This window comes from Rhinoderma darwinii, chromosome 2 (assembly GCF_050947455.1).
Source record: "Rhinoderma darwinii isolate aRhiDar2 chromosome 2, aRhiDar2.hap1, whole genome shotgun sequence".
NCBI lineage: Eukaryota > Metazoa > Chordata > Amphibia > Anura > Rhinodermatidae > Rhinoderma > Rhinoderma darwinii.
Genome location: NC_134688.1, coordinates 74313491 through 74332108, shown reverse-complemented (window position 1 = coordinate 74332108; position 18618 = coordinate 74313491). Strand labels below are relative to the sequence as shown.

The 18618-nt window shown below is 43.4% G+C and overlaps 1 protein-coding gene across 1 annotated transcript in view; it reads left to right on the top strand.

Moving 5' to 3' along the window:
- The window catches only part of VPS36 (vacuolar protein sorting 36 homolog), a 49772-nt gene continuing 31154 nt past the window's right edge, over positions 1 to 18618 (top strand). Inside the window, exons 1-2 of the mRNA XM_075851757.1 lie at positions 1 to 186; positions 7635 to 7703. Coding sequence (XP_075707872.1) covers positions 91 to 186; positions 7635 to 7703 — 165 coding nt within the window. The 5' untranslated portion in view covers positions 1 to 90. The remainder of the gene's footprint in view (positions 187 to 7634; positions 7704 to 18618) is intronic.

Sequence of the window (18618 nt, the reverse complement as noted above, 5' to 3'; positions counted from 1 at the left end):
CCTGACGTCATCATCTAAGGTCTTCTAGCTCACTAGGATCTGGCTTGTGCTTGTCCCTGGATTCAGCGCCGTCACTTGTGTGCTGTGGACATGGATCGCTTCTCCTGGTGCTCGGGACTGCTGGAGATAGATGAGACCCTGGTGATCCCGCAGCGTGGAGTGCGCCTGTCAGACGGGGAAGACAAGGTGGGGAGGTGTCACCCTGCTGCAGGAGTAACGCAGCTACACCTTGTACACCATGCTCTGCAACCTGTGACTCTCCAGCTAAAAGTTCTACAATTATCTAATATACTTTGTGTATTAATTCTTCACCGTTTTCAATATCTCTGCTTGTATTCAATGAATAGGAACCTTTATTGTTTACTTCCAGAAAATTCAAATGTATCCTGTTCATGTGGTGGGACGCACAGGAGCATGGCTCGTTACAGAACTCTAAAAACTGTACTGTACCTGTAACGAGCCGTGCACCTCTATGATCATCACATGACCAGGACAGAGTATTAACTCCTAAAGATTCTTACTCTGAATGGTCCCCTGGTATAAGTGGTGTACCCCAGGTTTCAGTGCTGGGACCACTATTATTCAACTTATTTATTAATGATATAGAGGATGGGATTAATAGCACTATTTCTATTTTTGCAGATGACACCAAGCTATGTAATATAGTTCAGACTATGGAAGATGTTTGTGAATTACAAGCGGATTTAGACACTTAAAGAGGCTCTGTCACCAGATTTTGCAGCCCCTATCTACTATTGCAGCAGATCGGCGCTGCAATGTATATTACAGTAACGTTTTTATTTTAAAAAAACGAGCATTTTTGGCCAAGTTATGACCATTTTTTTATTTATGCAAATGAGGCTTGCAAAAGTCCAAGTGGGCGTGTATTATGTGCGTACATCGGGGCGTGTTTACTACTTTTACTAGCTGGGCGTTCTGATGAGAAGTATCATCCACTTCTCTTCAGAACGCCCAGCTTCTGGCAGTGCAGATCTGTGACGTCACTCACAGGTCCTGCATCGTGTCAGACGAGCGGGGACACATCGGCACCAGAGGCTACAGATGATTCTGCAGCAGCATCAGCGTTTTCAGGTAAGTAGCTACATCGACTTACCTGCTAACGGCGATGCTGCTGCAGAATCAACTGAAGCCTCTGGTGCCGATGTGTCCTCGCTCGTCTGACACGATGCAGGACCTGTGAGTGACGTCACAGATCTGCACTGCCAGAAGCTGGGCGTTCTGAAGAGAAGTGGATGATACTTCTCATCAGAACGCCCAGCTAGTAAAAGTAGTAAAAACGCCCCGATGTACGCACATAATACACGCCCACTTGGACTTTTACTTTAAACACACCCACTTGGACTTTTGCAAGCCTCATTTGCATAAATACAAAAATGGTCATAACTTGGCCAAAAATGCTCGTTTTTAAAAAATAAAAACGTTACTGTAATCTACATTGCAGCGCCGATCTGCTGCAATAGCAGATAGGGGTTGCAAAATCTGGTGACAGAGCCTCTTTAAGTGTTTGGGCGTCCACTTTGCAAATGAAGTTTAATGTAGATAAATGTAAAGTTATGCATCTTGGTACCAACAACCTGCGAGCATCATATGTCCTAAGGGGAGCTACACTGGGGGAGTCACTTGTTGAGAAGGATCTGGGTGTACTTGTAGATAATAAAATAAATAACAGCATGCAATGTCAATCAGCTGCTTCAAAGGCCAGCAGGATATTGTCGTGTATTAAAAGAGGCATGGACTCACGGGACAGGGATGTAATATTGCCACTTTACAAAGCATTAGTGAGGCCTCATCTAGAATATGCAGTCCAGTTCTGGGCTCCAGTTCATAGAAAGGATGCCCTGGAGTTGGAAAAAATACAAAGAAGAGCAACGAAGCTAATCAGGGGCATGGAGAATCTAAGTTATGAGGAAAGATTAAAAGAACTAAACCTATTTAGCCTTGAAAAAAGACAACTAAGGGGGGACATGATTAATTTCTATAAATATATGAATGGCACATACAAAAAATATGTACTCCTGTTCCATGTAAAACCCCCTCAAAAAACAAGGGGGCACTCCCTCCGTCTGGAGAAAAAAAAGGTTCAATCTGCAGAGGCGACAAGCCTTCTTTACTGTGAGAACTGTGACTCTATGGAATAGCCTACAGCAGGAGCTGGTCACAGCAGGGACAGTAGATGGCTTAAAAAAGGGTTAGATAATTTCCTAGAATGAAAAAATATCAGCTCCTATGTGTAGAAATTTTCCCTTCCCTTGGTTGGACTTGTCTTTTTTTTTTTTCAACCGTACTAACTATGTAACTGTACTGTACCTGTAATGAGCCATGCACCTCTGTGATCATCACATGACCAGGACAGAGCAGTAACTGAGGCGCGCTTTACCCCCTCCATTTTCCCTTCTTGCACCTCTCCACCATGGATAACGGTATGCATTCAGCTTTCTAGTACAGTCATGTGATTCTGTTGTGTATTTTTCTATCTATTGCATGACCCCAGCTACATCTGCATGCCGTGCTCAGGGATTACACCGTGTTGCAAATTATTATGCACATTGGATTTAAGTGTCATAAACATTTAATTATTAGTTTTTTAATTAAACTCATGGATGGTATTGTGTCTTAGGCTGGGTTCACACGACCTATTTTCAGACGTAAAAGAGGCGTATTATGCCTCGTTTTACGTCTGAAAATAGGGCTCCAATACGTCGGCAAACATCTGCCCATTCATTTGAACGGGTTTGCAGACGTACTGTGCCGACGACCTGTAATTTACGCGTCGTCGTTTGACAGCTGTCAAACGACGACGCGTAAATGGACTGCCTCGGCAAAGAAGTGCAGGGCACTTCTTTGCCACGTAATTTGAGCTGTTCTTCATTGAACTCAATGAAGCACAGCTCAAGATTTACGAGCGTCTCAGACGGCTCGCAAAATGCGAGGAGGAGCAATTACGTGTGAAACGAGGCAGCTGTTAACAGTCTGTCTTTTCACACGTAAATGCCTCTCATCGTGAGAACATACCCTTAGGGCTCTTTGGATCATTGTAATCAATCTCAGACACCTGTGATAATTAGTTTTCCAGGTGTGCCCAATCAAAGGAAAACTACTTAAGAAGGACGTTCCACATTATTAAGCAGGCCACAGGTTTCAAGCAATATGGCAAAGAAAAAGGATCTCTGCTGCCGAAAAGCGTAAAATATTTCAAGAAAACTTAAGCGTGATCATTGTACTGTGAAAAGATTTGTGGCTGATTCAGAGCACAGACTGGTTCGTTCAGATAAAGGCATAATGAGGAAGGTTTCTGCCAGACAAATTAATAGGATTAGGAGAGCAGCTGCTAAAATGCCATTACAAACAGGTATTTGAAGCCGCTGGTGCCTCTGGAGTCCCGCGAACCTCAAGGAGTAGGATCCTCCAGAGGTTTGCAAGTGTGCATAAAGCTATTATTCGGCCACCCCTAAACAATGCTCACAAGCAGAAACGGTTGCAGTGGGCTCAGAAATACATGAACTAATTTTCAAACCGTGTTGTTTACTGATGAGTGCTGTGCAACCCTGGATGGTCCAGATGGATGGAGTAGTGGAAGGTTGATGAATGGCCATCATGTCCCAACAAGGCTGCGACGTCAGCAAGGAGGTGGCGGAGTCATATTTTTGGCTGGAATCATGAAGAGAGAGATGGTAGGCCCCTTTAGGGTCCCTGACGGTGTGAAAATGATCTCTGCAAAGTACGTAGAGTTTGACTGACCACTTTCTTCCATGGTACAAAAAGAAGAACCGTGCCTCCTGTAGCAATATTATCTTCATGCATGACAATGCACCATCTCATGCTGCAAAGAATACCTCTGTGTCATTGGCTGCTATGGGCATAAAAGCAGAGAAACTCATGGTGTAGCCCCCATGTTCCCCTGACCTCAACCCTATTGAGAACCTTTGGAGCATCCTCAAGCAAAATATCTATGAGGGTGGGAGGCAGTTCACATCAAAACAGAAGCTCTGGGAGGCTATTCTGACATCCTGCAAAGATATTCGAGCAGAAACTGTCCAAATACTCACAAATTCAATGGATGCAAGAATTGTGAAGGTGATCTCAACGAAGGGGTCCTATGTTAACATATAACTTGGCCTGTTAAGTTTTTTTTTATTTGAAAGAGCTTTTGATTTCTGTAAATATGACCTCCTGATGCTGCAAATTCAACAAATTACCATTTTAGTTCTCTTTACAACCTTTAAAATGCTTTGATCTCTGTTGTGCATAATAATGTGAAACAGTGCATTTTGAGTTTTTTTACTTCTAAAAAAAAAATCTGTTATTAGGAGATTTGTTCAATAAAATTTGCATTATACTCCAACGGTTGATGGCTTGAAGATTATACTGACTGTCATTTGCATCGACTATTTAGGAAAATCAGCGAAAAATAACATTTGCATAATAATTTGGAACACAGTGTATTCTGGGCTTTCTGTATTTACTCAGCTCACCCCTGACTCTGCATCACAAACTGGGTGCACACCTTTACAGATTCCAGATAATGTACCGAGGTCACTATTTATTGTTGTTCTTCTATTTCTGCACATGTTTGTTGATGGATGGATGGATGACGATGTACATCCCTCAGCACCTTGTACTTCTGGTGTATTTCACTTATACATTTATACAGGGCCGGCCTTAAGGGTGTGCGACCTGTGCCATTGCACAAGGCGCATCGCTCCAGCAGGTGGAAGGGAGCGCTGCACTGGCTCCCTTCCCCTGCTTGTTTCAGGTGCGCCCGTGCCTGGCAACTCAGCAGCCGCCTTTCCGCCAGGGTGCTTCTTCACTCAGTGGCGCCACTACCGCTGCTAGAGGCGACACCGGGCAAGAGGACGTCCGTGCTGTCCTTCGGGACGCCAACCATGGCCGGCGGCGCCGCTAGCAGCCGCTGCGGCTGCTACAGCGGTAACAACGCTACTATCTACTAGCGCCACTGTAGCTCCCTGAAGGAGCGGAATCCCCGTGTGGCCGGGGATTCCGCTCAAGGACGGAGTGCTTAATGTCTGTCAATATATGGACCATGACATCAGGGGCAACTCCTGAAGCGGAATCCCCGTCCACAGAGTTGCCAAAACGATAAATGGACAAAGACGACAGGGGCTTTTCCTGGAGTGGAATCCCCGGTCACAGGGTCGGCAACGCTGGGGATGGGGTTTCTGCTTCAGGAGTTCCCCCTGATCTCACTGTCCATATATGAACAGAAACCTCAAGCAGAGCGCACCAGAAGCGGAATCCCCGGCCACAGGGGGATTCCGCTTCTTCAGGGAACTACAGTGGCGCTATCTACAGGAAGGGGGGGCTGCTCACTACAAGGGGGCTGTGTGGCACTACCCACAGGGGGCATCTGTGAGTGGCGGGCTGATGGTCATTTTACTGTGTGGGGGGCTGATAGTCTTCAAGTGGTCTCCACCTCTGAGCTCCAATTGAAATTAATAGGAGGCAGATAATACCTGCGGCGCCCGTTTGTTCCCCCCCCCCCCCCTGCGCCATTTGCATTAACTTCAACGGCTTAAAAAAAAACACCAAAAAAAAAAAAAGGTCAAACAACGCTGTCAATTCAAAGTCTGCTTCAAAATTCCTGAAGGAATTTTGAGTCAGATTTTTTATTTTTTTTGCCTTACAAAAAAACGCTGTGTGAACATACCCTACGAGTGTAGTGCTTGTTTTCGGTCTTTCTCGAAACAATTTTTGGTAGGGGTGCCCTGAGGAAACTTTTTATTTTTCCAGTGCTGCCTCAAGTCCCAGAAGGCTGGGAAACTGTGTACTAGGCTACAGGATCACGCCGTGGAGCAGCTCAGTTCGTTGTGGGAACGGGGCCTAGGTGAGTACAACTTCTTTTGTTTGGGGGCACTGTCTACAAGGGGGAGGTGAGGGCTGTATGGCATGATCTACAAGGAGGAGGTGGGGGATTATGGCACCATCTACAGGGAGGCTGTATGGCGCAATCTACAGGGAGGCACTATCTATAAGCGGGACCTGTGTGTGGCAGCCAGGGGAGGGGGGGGGGGTATCATACTGTGTGGGGGCCACTAAGCGGTCATTATACTGTGTAGGGGTACTACAGGGGGCAACATACTGTGTGTGGCACTTAGTGGGCATAATACAGGCACAATTGGAGCACAAAATACTGTCACTGAAGGGTTTATAATATATTATATTGTTAAATATTATTATACTGTATGGGGGCCTTATATAGAACATTATACTGTGGGGGGGGGGCACTATATATGGCATTATACTGTGGGGGGCATTATCATTTTTCTATGGGCCATTTTTTTTATGATGGGGTAGGGTGACGAAAGATAGTTTTGCACGGGGCGCCATCGATCCTAAGGCCGGCCCTGCATTTATATTATATAATACTATATACACTCAGTTTGGTATTCCTGGTCATGGGTGTGACTGTTATCTGAGGCATATGCAGATTTCGTTGCCATATTTCTTTTGTCCAGATATGTTTATAACTGGTATTATCTGATATATAATAAATAAAATTGTTTTATTTATATGTATATATTATAAAATGTATGAGATTAGGTTGTAGTCTGGACATGGAGGTGTACTGTTTTTGTGTCTTTGGATAATTTTTCCATCTCCCTTTTTGCTCTCATCTTTTTAAAGGGTCACTAAAAATTGCACAAACTTCTGACATGTCAGAAGTTTTGATCGGTTGGGGTCTGAGCACTAAGACCCTCACCAATCTCTAAAACGAAGCTGCAGAAGCGCCCGTGTGAACACAGAGCTGCTTCGTTTCTGTTCGGCATTTTCCGGAAAGCCGATGTGGCGGTGTACGGGCCCATAGACTTTCTATTTGCTCCGTGCACCGCTGCATCAATTTACGGAAAAAGCCGAAAAGAAATTAAGCGGCTCAGTGCTCGGACCCCCACCAATCAAAACATCTGACTATGACGTGTCAGAAGTTTGTTGAACACTTCGTTACCCTGTGTTTTTTGATACTACTGTTATTTTGATTTATTGTAATAAAGATCTCATTTATATATCTGTTGGGCGCGCTATCCTTTTTTTCATTTGGTTTGTATGTAGTTTCATGAATAGCCACTTATGGTCTAGTTAGGAGGTTGTGCAGTAACTACTGTACCTGTAACGAGCCGTGCACCTGTGTGATCATCACATGACTAGGACAGAAATAAAACAATGAACATTACCATTGACATACAGCAAGCAGAGATCTTGAAATTGTGGTGAATAAATTCACAAAGGGTATTATAGAAGTACATAACTTTTTCATTATACGCTGAATAGTTTTTTGTTTTTTTTTGTGCTGAAACTAATATCCCTTTAACAATGCTATATATGATTTGTGGACACCACCAGGCAGTAGAGGCAGTGATCCCTGGTTGCTCCCCACTCTGTGCTAGCCCAGGATACTGGGTGTGTAGTGCTGGGGCTTGTAGTTCCACAGACCTGGACATACTGTGTGGGAAGATAATCTGTTGTTGGTGGCAGTATTTGTATTCTATTGTGGAGCATATTTCTATTTGATATGAAGTTTTTACAACTATACTAATGTATTTTTTGCTTTTGTGTTGATTGAGATTATTTTTTATTTTTTTTGTTTTGCTTTCCACTAGAGCAAATTTGAAACTGGCACGCTTCTCCTGACAACTCACAGACTTATTTGGAGAGACCAGAAAAATCACGTAAGTCCCATAATTTTACCATTGTTTAGTACTTGCTGGTTTTAAGGGGGTTATCCCATCAGGACAGTCCAGTCTCTATTTATAGACCTGCCACAAAACAGTTGATATTGCTGTGGTTGGCCAGACATTTTCCCCTTAACCCCTTCTCTCTTTAGCCACTTTTGACCTTCCTGACAGAGCCTCATTTTTCAAATCTGACATGTTTCTCTTTATGTGGTAATAACTTCGGAATGCTTTTACCTATCCAAGCGATTCTGAGATTGTTTTCTCGTGACACATTGAACTTTATGTTACTGGCAAAATTTGCTTGATACGTTCAGTATTGTGGAAAAACACCAAAAAATTGCAAAAATTAGCATTTTTCTAAATTTAAATGGATTTGCTTGTAAGACGGACAGTAGTTATACCACACAAAATTGTTGCTAATTAATATCCCCCATATGTCTACTTTGGATTGGTATCGTTTTTTGAACATCCTTTTATTTTTCTAGGAGGTTACAAGGCTTTGAACTTTAGCAGCAATTTCTCACATTTTCAAGAAAATTTCAAAAGGCTATTTTTACAGGGGCCAGTTCAGTTGTGAAGCGGCTTTTAGGGCCTTATATATTAGAAACCCCCATTTTAAAAACTTCACCCCTCAAAGTATTAAAAGCAGCATTTAGAAAGTTTCCTAACCCTTTAGACGTTTCACAGGAATTAAACAAAGTAGAGGTGAAATTTACAAATTATAAATAATTAATCAATTTTTTTTTTTTTTTTTTTTTAACACAAAGTTTTACCAGAGAAATGCAACTCCATATTTATTGCCCAGGCTCTGCAGTTTTAGGAAATATCCCACATGTGGCCCTAGCATGCTTATAGACTGACGCACAGGCCTCAGAAGCAAAGGAGCACTTAGAGGATTTTGGGCCTCCTTTTTATTAGAATATATTTTAGGCACCATGTCCGGTTCGAAGGGCTCTTGCGGTGACAAAACAGTGGAAATCCCCAAAATGTGACCACATTTGGGAATCTACACACCTAAAGAAAATTATCTAGGGGTATAGTGAGCATTTTGACCACACAGGTTTTTTACAGAAATTATTGGAAGTAGGCCGTGAAAATTAAAATCTAGGTTTTTTTTCCAAAGAAAATGTAGGTTTAGCTAATTTTTTCTAATTTCAACAAGGACTAAAGGAGAAAAAGCTATTTCTCCCGAGTAAAATAATCCCCCACATGTGGTAATAAACAGCTGTTTGGACACACGGCAGGGCTAGAAGGGAAAGCGCGCCATTTGGCTTTTGGAGATCACATATAGCAGGCATGGTTTGTGTAGGCCATGTCACATTTGCAAATCACCTGAGGGGACAAAACAATGAAAACACCCAAAAAGTAACTCCATTTAGGAAACTACACCCCTTGAGGAATTCATCTAGGGGTGTAGTGAGCATTTTGACCCCACAAATGTTTCATAAATTTTATTAGAATTGGGCAGTGAAAATAAAAACAATCCTTTTTCTTCAATAAGACGTAGCTTTAGCGCAAAATTTATTTTCTCAACAAATAAAGGACAAAAAGAACCCCAACATTTGTAAAGCAATTTCTCTGGAGTACGGCAATACCCCATATGTGGTCATAAACTGCTGTTTGGGCACACGGCAGAGCTCAGAAGTGAAGGAGCACCATTTGGCTTTTGGAGTACAGATGTCGCATTTGCAAAACCCCTTTGGGACCAAAACGGTGGAAATTCCCCAGAAGTGACCACATTTTGGAAACTACACCCCTCAAGGTATTCACCTAGGGGTGTAGTGAGCATGTTAACCCTGCAGGTGTTTTGTAGAAATTAGTGTGCATTCTATGTTGCAGAGTGAAAATGGTTTTGTTTTTTTTCCATAGATATGCCAATATGTGGTGCCCAGCTTGTGCCACCATAACAAGACAGCTCTCTAATTATTATGCGGTGTTTCCCAGTTTTAGAAAGACCCTACATGTGACCCTAATCTTTTGCCTGGACATTTGACAGGGCTCAGGAGTGAAAGCGTAACATGTAAAATTGAGGCCTAATTTGGCGATTTACAAAGTATTGGTTCACAATTGCAGGGCTCAGATGTGAAATAATAAAAAGAAACCCCTGACAAGTGACCCCATTTTGGAAACTACACCCCTCAAGGCATTTATTAAGGGGTGTAGTGAGCATTTTCACCACACAGGTCTTTTCCATAAATGAATGCGCTGCGGGTGGTGCAAATTAAAAATTAATTATTTTTCCCTAGATATGCCATTTCAGTGGCAAATATGTCGTACCCAGCTTGTGCCACTGGAGACACACACCCCAAAAATTGTTAAAAGGGTTCTCCCGGGTCTGGCGATGCCATATATGTGGAAGTAAACTGCTGTTTTGGCACGCTGTAGGGTTCAGAGGGGAGGGAGCGCCATTTGGCTTTTGGAGGGCGGATTTTGCTTGGTAGTAGTTTTGTTTGAGTATTGCTGGTGTTTCCGTTTATAATGTGGGGTTACATTTGAGCTGGGCAGAGTACATCAGGGACATAGTCAGGTGGTATAATAATGGGGTAAAAAAAACAATAAAATGACCCATAGATGTGTGTTCCGCTGTGAAACAATCCTTTCGGCACAGGCCGGTGTCGCACTGATATATGGCGTCCTTTCTTATCTCCCTTTTGGTCCGCACTCCGCACCTTTTGCAGTTTGGGGGATTTTGCTGGGAAAGTGTTGTCCTGGTATAATACGGGCGACCCTCGCGTCCGGCAGATATGTTTGGGCGCTAGTTTTAGGGCCTTGATAAATCTCCTCTTGAAACAGAAGAAATGTTCCCCTCGGGCTGCACAACTGCATATTTTTTTATTTCCTGACTTATTGGAGCCTTAACTAATTAAATTTTTTCATAGACGTAGTGGTATGAGGGCTGTTTTGTTGCAGGCCGAGCTGTAGTTATCGGTACCATTTTTGGGTACATGCGACTTTTTGTCACTTTCTATCCTATTTTTTTGGGGAGGCCAGTTGACCAAAAAAAACGCAATCCTGTGTTTTTTTTTTATTTTTTGTTTTTTTTATATAGTGTTTACCATGCGTTATAAACGACATGTTAACTTTATTCTGCGGGTCAGTACGATTCTGGCGATACCTAATTTATGGCACACTTTAATTTTATTGTGCAGAACGTTGTAAAACATGACTTTGGTAAAAAGAATGTATTTTTTTTCTGTCGCCGTTTTGTGAGCCATAACTTTTTAGCTTTTTTGTCGACGGAGCTGTATGAGGGCTTGTTTTTTGCGAGACGAGCTATAGTTTTTATAGGTACTAATTTTTGGATACGTGTGACTTTTTGATCACTTTTTATTCCAATATTTGTAGGGCTAAGTGACAAGAAATTCAGGTATAGTTTTTTACGTATTTTTTTTTTTTCTTTTGACGCTGTTCACCATGTGCAATAAAAAATATAATATTTTTATAGCTCAGGCCGTTATTGTCGCGGCGCTACCAAATATGTATGGTTTGATTTTTTTTTTTTTTCAATAATAAAGGACTTAATAAGGGAAAAAAGGGCGATTTTGTGTTTTTATTTTATTACTTGAAACATTTATTATGTTTTTCAAACTTTCATTTTTTTCACTTTTTTTTTTTCAAGTCCCAATAGAGGACTTGAAGGTTTAACTGTCTGTTTTGTTTTTTTTTTTCTTCTAATACATTGCACTACCTACGTAGTGCAATGTATTAGATCTGTCAGTTATTCACTGACAGCAAGCCAATTAGGCTTCGCCTCCCGGCGGGGCCTAATCTGCTTCCGTAGTGGCAGAGCAGGAGGCCATTGTGTCTCCTGTTGCCATAGCAGCAGTCGGCAGCTCTGATTGCCTGTCAGGGCTGGCGATCCTCTAGCAACCGCTAAGATGCAGCGATTGCTTTCGATCGCTGCATCAAAGGGGTTAATGGCAGGGATCAGAGCTAGCTCCGGTTCCTGCCATTACAGGTGGATGTCAGCTATAACATACAACTGAAATCCCCCGCTGATGACGTCGGCTCAGCTCCTGAATCGGCGCCATCTTGCCGGCGGCTACGGAAGCCGTTCAGGCTCTGCCACCCAGCGTGTCATGAACGGCTTCCATGCTAGGCAGACCAGGAGGCCAATATTAGGCAGCCACTGGAACTCCGGTAATTGAATTGATGGGTTTCCGATGAGCTGCAAAGACCTTAAATGCAGCGATCGTGTTAGAGCGCTGCATTTAAGGAGTTAATGGCGGGGATCGAAGCTAATTTCGGTCACCACCATTACAGCCGGATGTCAGCTGTCAGATACCGCTGACATCTGGCGATGATGGCACCGGCTCAGCTTCTGAGCCGATACCAAGCATTTGGCGTATGGAAACTGCAAAATGCGGGAAGCACTAGCTTTCCATGACATATCCATACAGCAAATGTCGGGAAGTGGTTAAATACATAGTAGGCGCATTAACACTTTTTACTGTTCCACAGTATAAGGCTATGTTCAAATCTGCGTCAAGTCTTTCCGTTGTTCTGCTCCGTCAGTGGAGCAGAACAAGGGAAAACCGGAAGTGCACCACAGACATCACCAGTGGCTGATGGAACCCATTGACTTTAATGGGTTCCATCGGCTTTCCTTCTGGATTTCTGGGGATATCTCGGCCAGAGCTACGATGGACGCCTCTAACGGAGATGTGAACAGAGCCTAATACTTTATTACGTGTTAGGAGGTTTTACAGTGATCAATCTCTTTAACCTGTTCCCGTACCATGACCTAATACTAGCACGTTGTGGTGCAGGGGGTGATGTTTCGAGCAAGCTCACCCGCTGAGCCCGCCCCACATGCAGCAGGTGTCCGCTGTGTATTACATCTGACACCTGGGTCTATTGGACAGGAACAGCGATCGCGCTGTTTAAAGCCTAAAATTCTGATGTGTTAAAAAGAGGGGGTGCCTCTGGCAGGGCTTAAAAGGAGCCTGTAAAAATGAAAATATGCTGCAATACATTAGTAAAATTATCTAATGATTGCTGGTTCAAGTCCTAATGAAATGTGTAAAAAAAAAAAAAAAAAAAGGTCTGAATTCTTACAATATAGGATTATTTAACGCGCATGGTGAACGCTGTAAAAAAGAAAAAATATAACGCCAGAATCTGTTTTTTCGTCGCTTCATATCCCACAAAAAATGAAATAAAGAGTAATCAAGAAGTCTCATGCAGCCCAAAATGGTACCAATAGAAATTACAGCTCACCCCGCAAAAACTAAGCCCTCCTAGCGCTCAATCGACAGAAAAATAAAAAAGTTATGGCTCTCAGAATGTGGCGACAAAACACAAATTTTATTTTTAACAATCGGTTTCTTCATTGTAAAAGTAGTAAAACATAATTTTTTTTTTATACATTTAGTATCGCCTTAAACCTGCTGGATAAAGTTATCATGCCATTAAAAGCTGTAAAAACAAAACCCCTCAAAAGATTGCGGAATCGCTGTTTTTTTTATTTTTTTTATTTTTTTTTCTGTTCCACTCCACAAATAACATTTTTACAGTTTCCCAATACTTTATATGGTACAATAAATGGTGACGTGAAAAACAATCCCTCATATGGCTTTATCGACGGAAAAATAAGTTATGGCTTTTGGAAGGTGGGGAGGAAAATATGGAAACGAAAATAAAAAAAATGGCTGTGACGGGAAAGTGTTAAAATGTAATTCTCTTGCTACAAAGTGTTTGTGTAGCCCCAGTCCTAGTGATGCGGCAATGCAACAAAACAAGAAACCCTGCCGCGTTTACGAGAAACAATTAACATTATTTACTGGGTTGCGGCAAGCGTAATGTATCGGATTCTCCCATTCCATATATGGATGAACTCCAAAAGGTCGGGGCACTTTAACCACTTTACATACTGTTACCATTGAGCAGGTTGTTCCTGTGAATTGCTGTATTGGTACGTCGCAGTCATGGTGCAGTGCCGTATGTATTCTACAGCTGACATGCCTGCTCTAATGGCCTTGGGTTAGAGGTAACTCCGATCCCAGTCGTTTATCTGCTTAGGCTATGTTCACACTTGCGTTGTATAATCCGTTACTCTGTATCCTTATTCTGATCTGAAAACGATTCAAACAGATCCGTTAAAAATCCCATTAAAATCAATGGAATTTTTAATTGCATCCGTTATGTTAGTCATCCGTTTTTGTGACGGAGATAAAAGTGCAGAGTTCAGGACTTTTACTCCGTTCAAAAAGCTCATGTTTAACAGATGGGTTATTTTTATCATTGGTATAAATGTAAAAGGAATACAAATGGATTATAATATGTTTGCATCCGTTATTTTTTTTCTTTATCAAAGATTTTTCTTTTTAAAATATAACAATACAGAAACATTTCACGGTTTGTGCAAAAAAAAAGGAAATTTGCACGCAGTGCAATACATTTAAATGAAGTATCATAGTGTAACAACAGTATGCATATATATACATGTATAAGAACAACAGTAAAAGGTAGCCTCCCACCTATCAGAATTGAGTGATAAGAGAGATATAACGGCAATAACTGTACCATGTTCGCGTCAAATCAGTGCAATAGTCAGGGAGACCGCCCCTCCAGTAAAGTGAAAAGTGACACATATAAGAGCACTTTTGAATATATGGACACACAACACAGAACACCAGACAACAAAAGGAAACGCATACAGATAAAGCGCCTCCGGTAGGTAATATAATTTGTTCAGAACATTCCATCCAGCCGGAGAGGCAAATCAGCACCATCCCGGGAATCCAGACCACACCATCCAAGTTTGGACGAAGAGCCCTGATTTGCCCCTGCCAGCGGACAGCAACTCCTCCATCCTCATAATCCCGTTCCCCTCCATTACCCATTCCACCAGGGACCGTACAGTATGCGACTTCCAGTGACGAGATATCACCGTTCTCGCTGCGGTCAAGAAATGTCAAAAGATCCCCTTTTTGAGGTGTGGGAGTGATCCAGGAACCATAGAAAGCAAGCCTATGGAAGCCGAGGTCGGAACCTCAGTATGGAAAAGCTTGTTGCCTAGATCAAAAATCTTCCCCCAAAAGGGACGTAGCTTGGGACAGTCCCACCAAATATGCAACATAGTTCCAGGAGCCCCCCCCACACCTCCAACAATCGTCAGACTCATCAGGGTATAGCCTATGTAACAAGGTCGGACAACGGTACCACCTGGTAAGTATTTTGTAATTCTTTTCCTGGGCAAAACAAGACATCGGTAACTTATGGGCTAGAAAGAAGGCGGTGCCACACTCTTCTTCAGAGTGTCTAACCCCCATTTCCTCGTCCCATGCGGCAGTAAAGGATAATTGAGAAAAATAAAATTTTGGCAGGATGATCCCATGTAGGTGGGACAACACATGAGAAGGGGCTATGGGCAAGGACAAGTAGAGTTCCAAAGGAGTCTTATCCTGTAGTAATATTAGACAGTCCCCCATGGAGGAGAGATAGGACTGCAAATAGGACCACCAAGTTGACCGCCTCCCCGGGCAGGCAGCAGATACATCAGTCATTGGCAATATGGCACCGTCTGGAGTAAGAGTCTCAGACAAACATCCACCATTTCCTCTCTCCCAACAGAGGAATGTATCAACACCCTCCGCCGGAGGGAAAGAAGGATTATCAAATAGAGGAGTCAAGGGACCCGGGCGATGGACAAGGCCCGTAGTACCCAGGATCCGTTCCCATACCATGAGAAACTGACGTGTGAGGAAAGGTAGAGAGAGAGTTTGTCTCTGAAGGACTGATAGCCACGGCAGAGAGGACAATGCAAGAGGAGACATAGCCTTTTCAATGCGCACCCATTGCTTACCTGCTTCTGAACGGAACCAATCCACTACTCTCATAATTATCGCTGCTTGGTAGTATCGTTTAAAGTCTGGGAGACCCGCGTCCCCGTCTATTTTTGGCCGGCTAAGGACAGCAAACCGGATACGAGGCTTAGAGGAGCCCCACACAAACTTGGTTATGGCCCTATGTAAAGCCTGGAAAAAACTGGATGGTACAGCAATAGGGACGGTCTGGAAGATATATAGAAATTTGGGCAAGATATCCATTTTAACCGCATTGATACGCCCAAACCACGACATGCGGTTCCCGCCGTATTCCGCCAAGTCCTTCATGGTACGCTGTAGAATGGGCGTATAATTCAGAGCATACAAATCTGACTGTTGTGTGGGGACATGTACCCCTAGGTATTTTAAAGATGTAGGTTGCCACCTGAACGGAAAAACCTGAGCGAGATGGGCAGTTAGAGGGCGATCCAAAGAGATATTCAAGGCCTCCGATTTAGAGTAATTGACTTTAAAGTTACTTAAATGACCAAAGCACTCAAACTCCTCCGTCAAAGATGGCAAAGAAATCATGGGAGTTGTAATGTATACCAGGAGGTCATCTGCGTATAACCCCAATTTATGATGCTGTGAGCCAACGCGTATACCATTAATATTAGGGTTGTTCCGCAGTGCCACGGCCAGGTGTTCCATGTCCAGAACATACAAAAGAGGCGAAAGTGGGCACCCCTGTCTCGTGCCATTAGCAATAGACAGAGGATCAGATAATAGTCCGTTGACACGAACTCGAGCAGTAGGCCTTTTGGTACAAGGCCATTATCCTATCCACCGTGGTGGTGCCAAGGCCAACCTGCGTCAAGACACTGCGGAGGAACACCCAGTGCACTCTATCAAAAGCCTTTTCGGCATCTATCGAAAGTAAGCACATCGGTATCTTACGGGTTTGGCAGTATGACGTCAAAAGGAGAGTTTTGTTTGTGTTATCCCGCGCTTCCCGACCACACACAAACCCCACCTGATCATCCACGATCAAGCCAGGCAGTAATAGCGATAAACGAGAGGCAAGCAACTTTGCGAAAAGCTTCACATCTACATTGATTAGCGAAATGGGCCTGAAGTTTGCGCACACCGTTGGATCCTTGCCTGGTTTTGGTAGGAGAGTTATATGAGCCTCGAGGGATTGAGGCGCAAAGGGACACGAGGAGGACACCGAATTAAAAACTTTCGTCAGAAAAGGAGCCAATTGATCTTTAAATGCCTTATAAAATTTATTATTAAACCCATCGGGCCCCAGGCTCTTGCCCAAGGGTGACTCTCCAATAGCACGCTCCACTTCGGCTTCCAAAAAATCCTCCTCAAGCTCCAAAGCCACCCCCTCCTACAAGGTCGGCAACGCGGTATCATGAACATAACGGTTGATTTTATCTCGTAACGCCTCCGCCTGCATATCATAAAATTGGCCTTTAATATTGTATAGTGCCGAGTAATAGTGTTTAAAGCAGTCAGTAATACCAACCGGGTCATGAACCTCACCGCCCGAGGGAGATGAAATTTTAGGGATATATGACGCTTGTGTGCGGGGATGCAGCATACGTGCCAGAGACCTACCGCATTTATCCGCATGTTCGTAGGAGTGCTTACGCATCCGATCCCTGAACCGAGCGTGAGACTGGTCTATCAAGGAACGCAAGGATTCTCTTGCTGTAGTGAGCTCCGCAAAAGTCTGTGAAGATGGGACCTGTTTATGACAGGATTCCAGATCCCGTATCTGAGTCGAGACGTGCAATAGCAAACCCCTTTTCGCGCTTCAATCGTGCCCCATTTTGTATTAGTACCCCTCGAATGACACACTTCAGTGCCTCCCACTGGAGTGGCAAGGGAGTAGCTTCATGTTCATGAACCTCAAAGAAACCGGTAAGTGAATCTTTAATGGCCGCCATGCATACTGCATCCCGCAACAAATTGTCATTAAGTTTCCAGGATTGGAAATTAGGCAACGAGTTAGGAAATGTGAGATTCAGAAACACAGGAGCATGATCCGACCAAACCATAGGGCCCACGTCAGAGGTAGGATGCCAGGTAAGCAAGTGGTGGCTAATCAAAAAAGCGTCTATCCTACTGTACATGTTATGCAGTGGTGAGAAATAAGTGTATTCTCTTACCTGAGGGTGTAGAATCCTCCACACGTCAATCAACTGCATGGAATGCATCACAGTTTTCAGTGCCCCCAAATGCGACTTAGGGACAACAGACCTGCCCGAGGAGGTGTCAAGTCTGGAATCGAAAGTCAAATTAAAATCACCTCCAACAATTAAAACGCCCTCAGTGAACTCCTCCAATTTCCTTAAATACAATCGGCCCACTCGTGCCTGGTCCTTATTAGGGAGGTACATATTAGCCAGAGTAAAAATCTTATTACGTATGGATAGCTTGAGAAAAACATATCGACCAGCCGGGTCAACCAGAACATCAAGATTTTTATGAGAGAGTGACTTATGAATACATATACTGGCACCCTTGGATTTGGATTCCGGGTTGGTACTGTGGAACCAGGCCGGAAAATATCGATTTGTGAACTGTGGCGTATGGCCCGCCTGAAAGTGGGTCTCTTGTAGGAACAAAATATGTACCCGCTCTTTATGCATGTTATATAAAATTTGTGAGCGTTTTTCTGGGACATTAAGCCCCCTAGCATTAATGGTACAAACCTTCAATTGTGCCATCGCCACCTCTCACTGAAGGAACTCGTAGAGCAATGCACTAAGCAGAGGCGAGACTAACAGCAACAGGACAAACAAGGAAGGGAGACACGACAACAAAGACAGACAGACAGGTGAAATAATCACCCACTCCTTGAGCTACTCAAGGAGAAACAATCCAATATACACCGGATATAACCAGTGAGTCCCTAAGAGGAGAAGTGTCAGGACAAGGTCTAGCCAGCGCCCCGCACCCCCCAACCCAGTACAAATATCACACATCTTAGAACCAAAACATAAATGGAAAGAGAATCCAGGCCATTAGCTCAATATCACGAGAAAAATGAAGTAATGGCCGATATTAGATCAGGATCGAACAGAGATGCCAGCATAACAATACATTCCCGAAAATTTACACAGTTA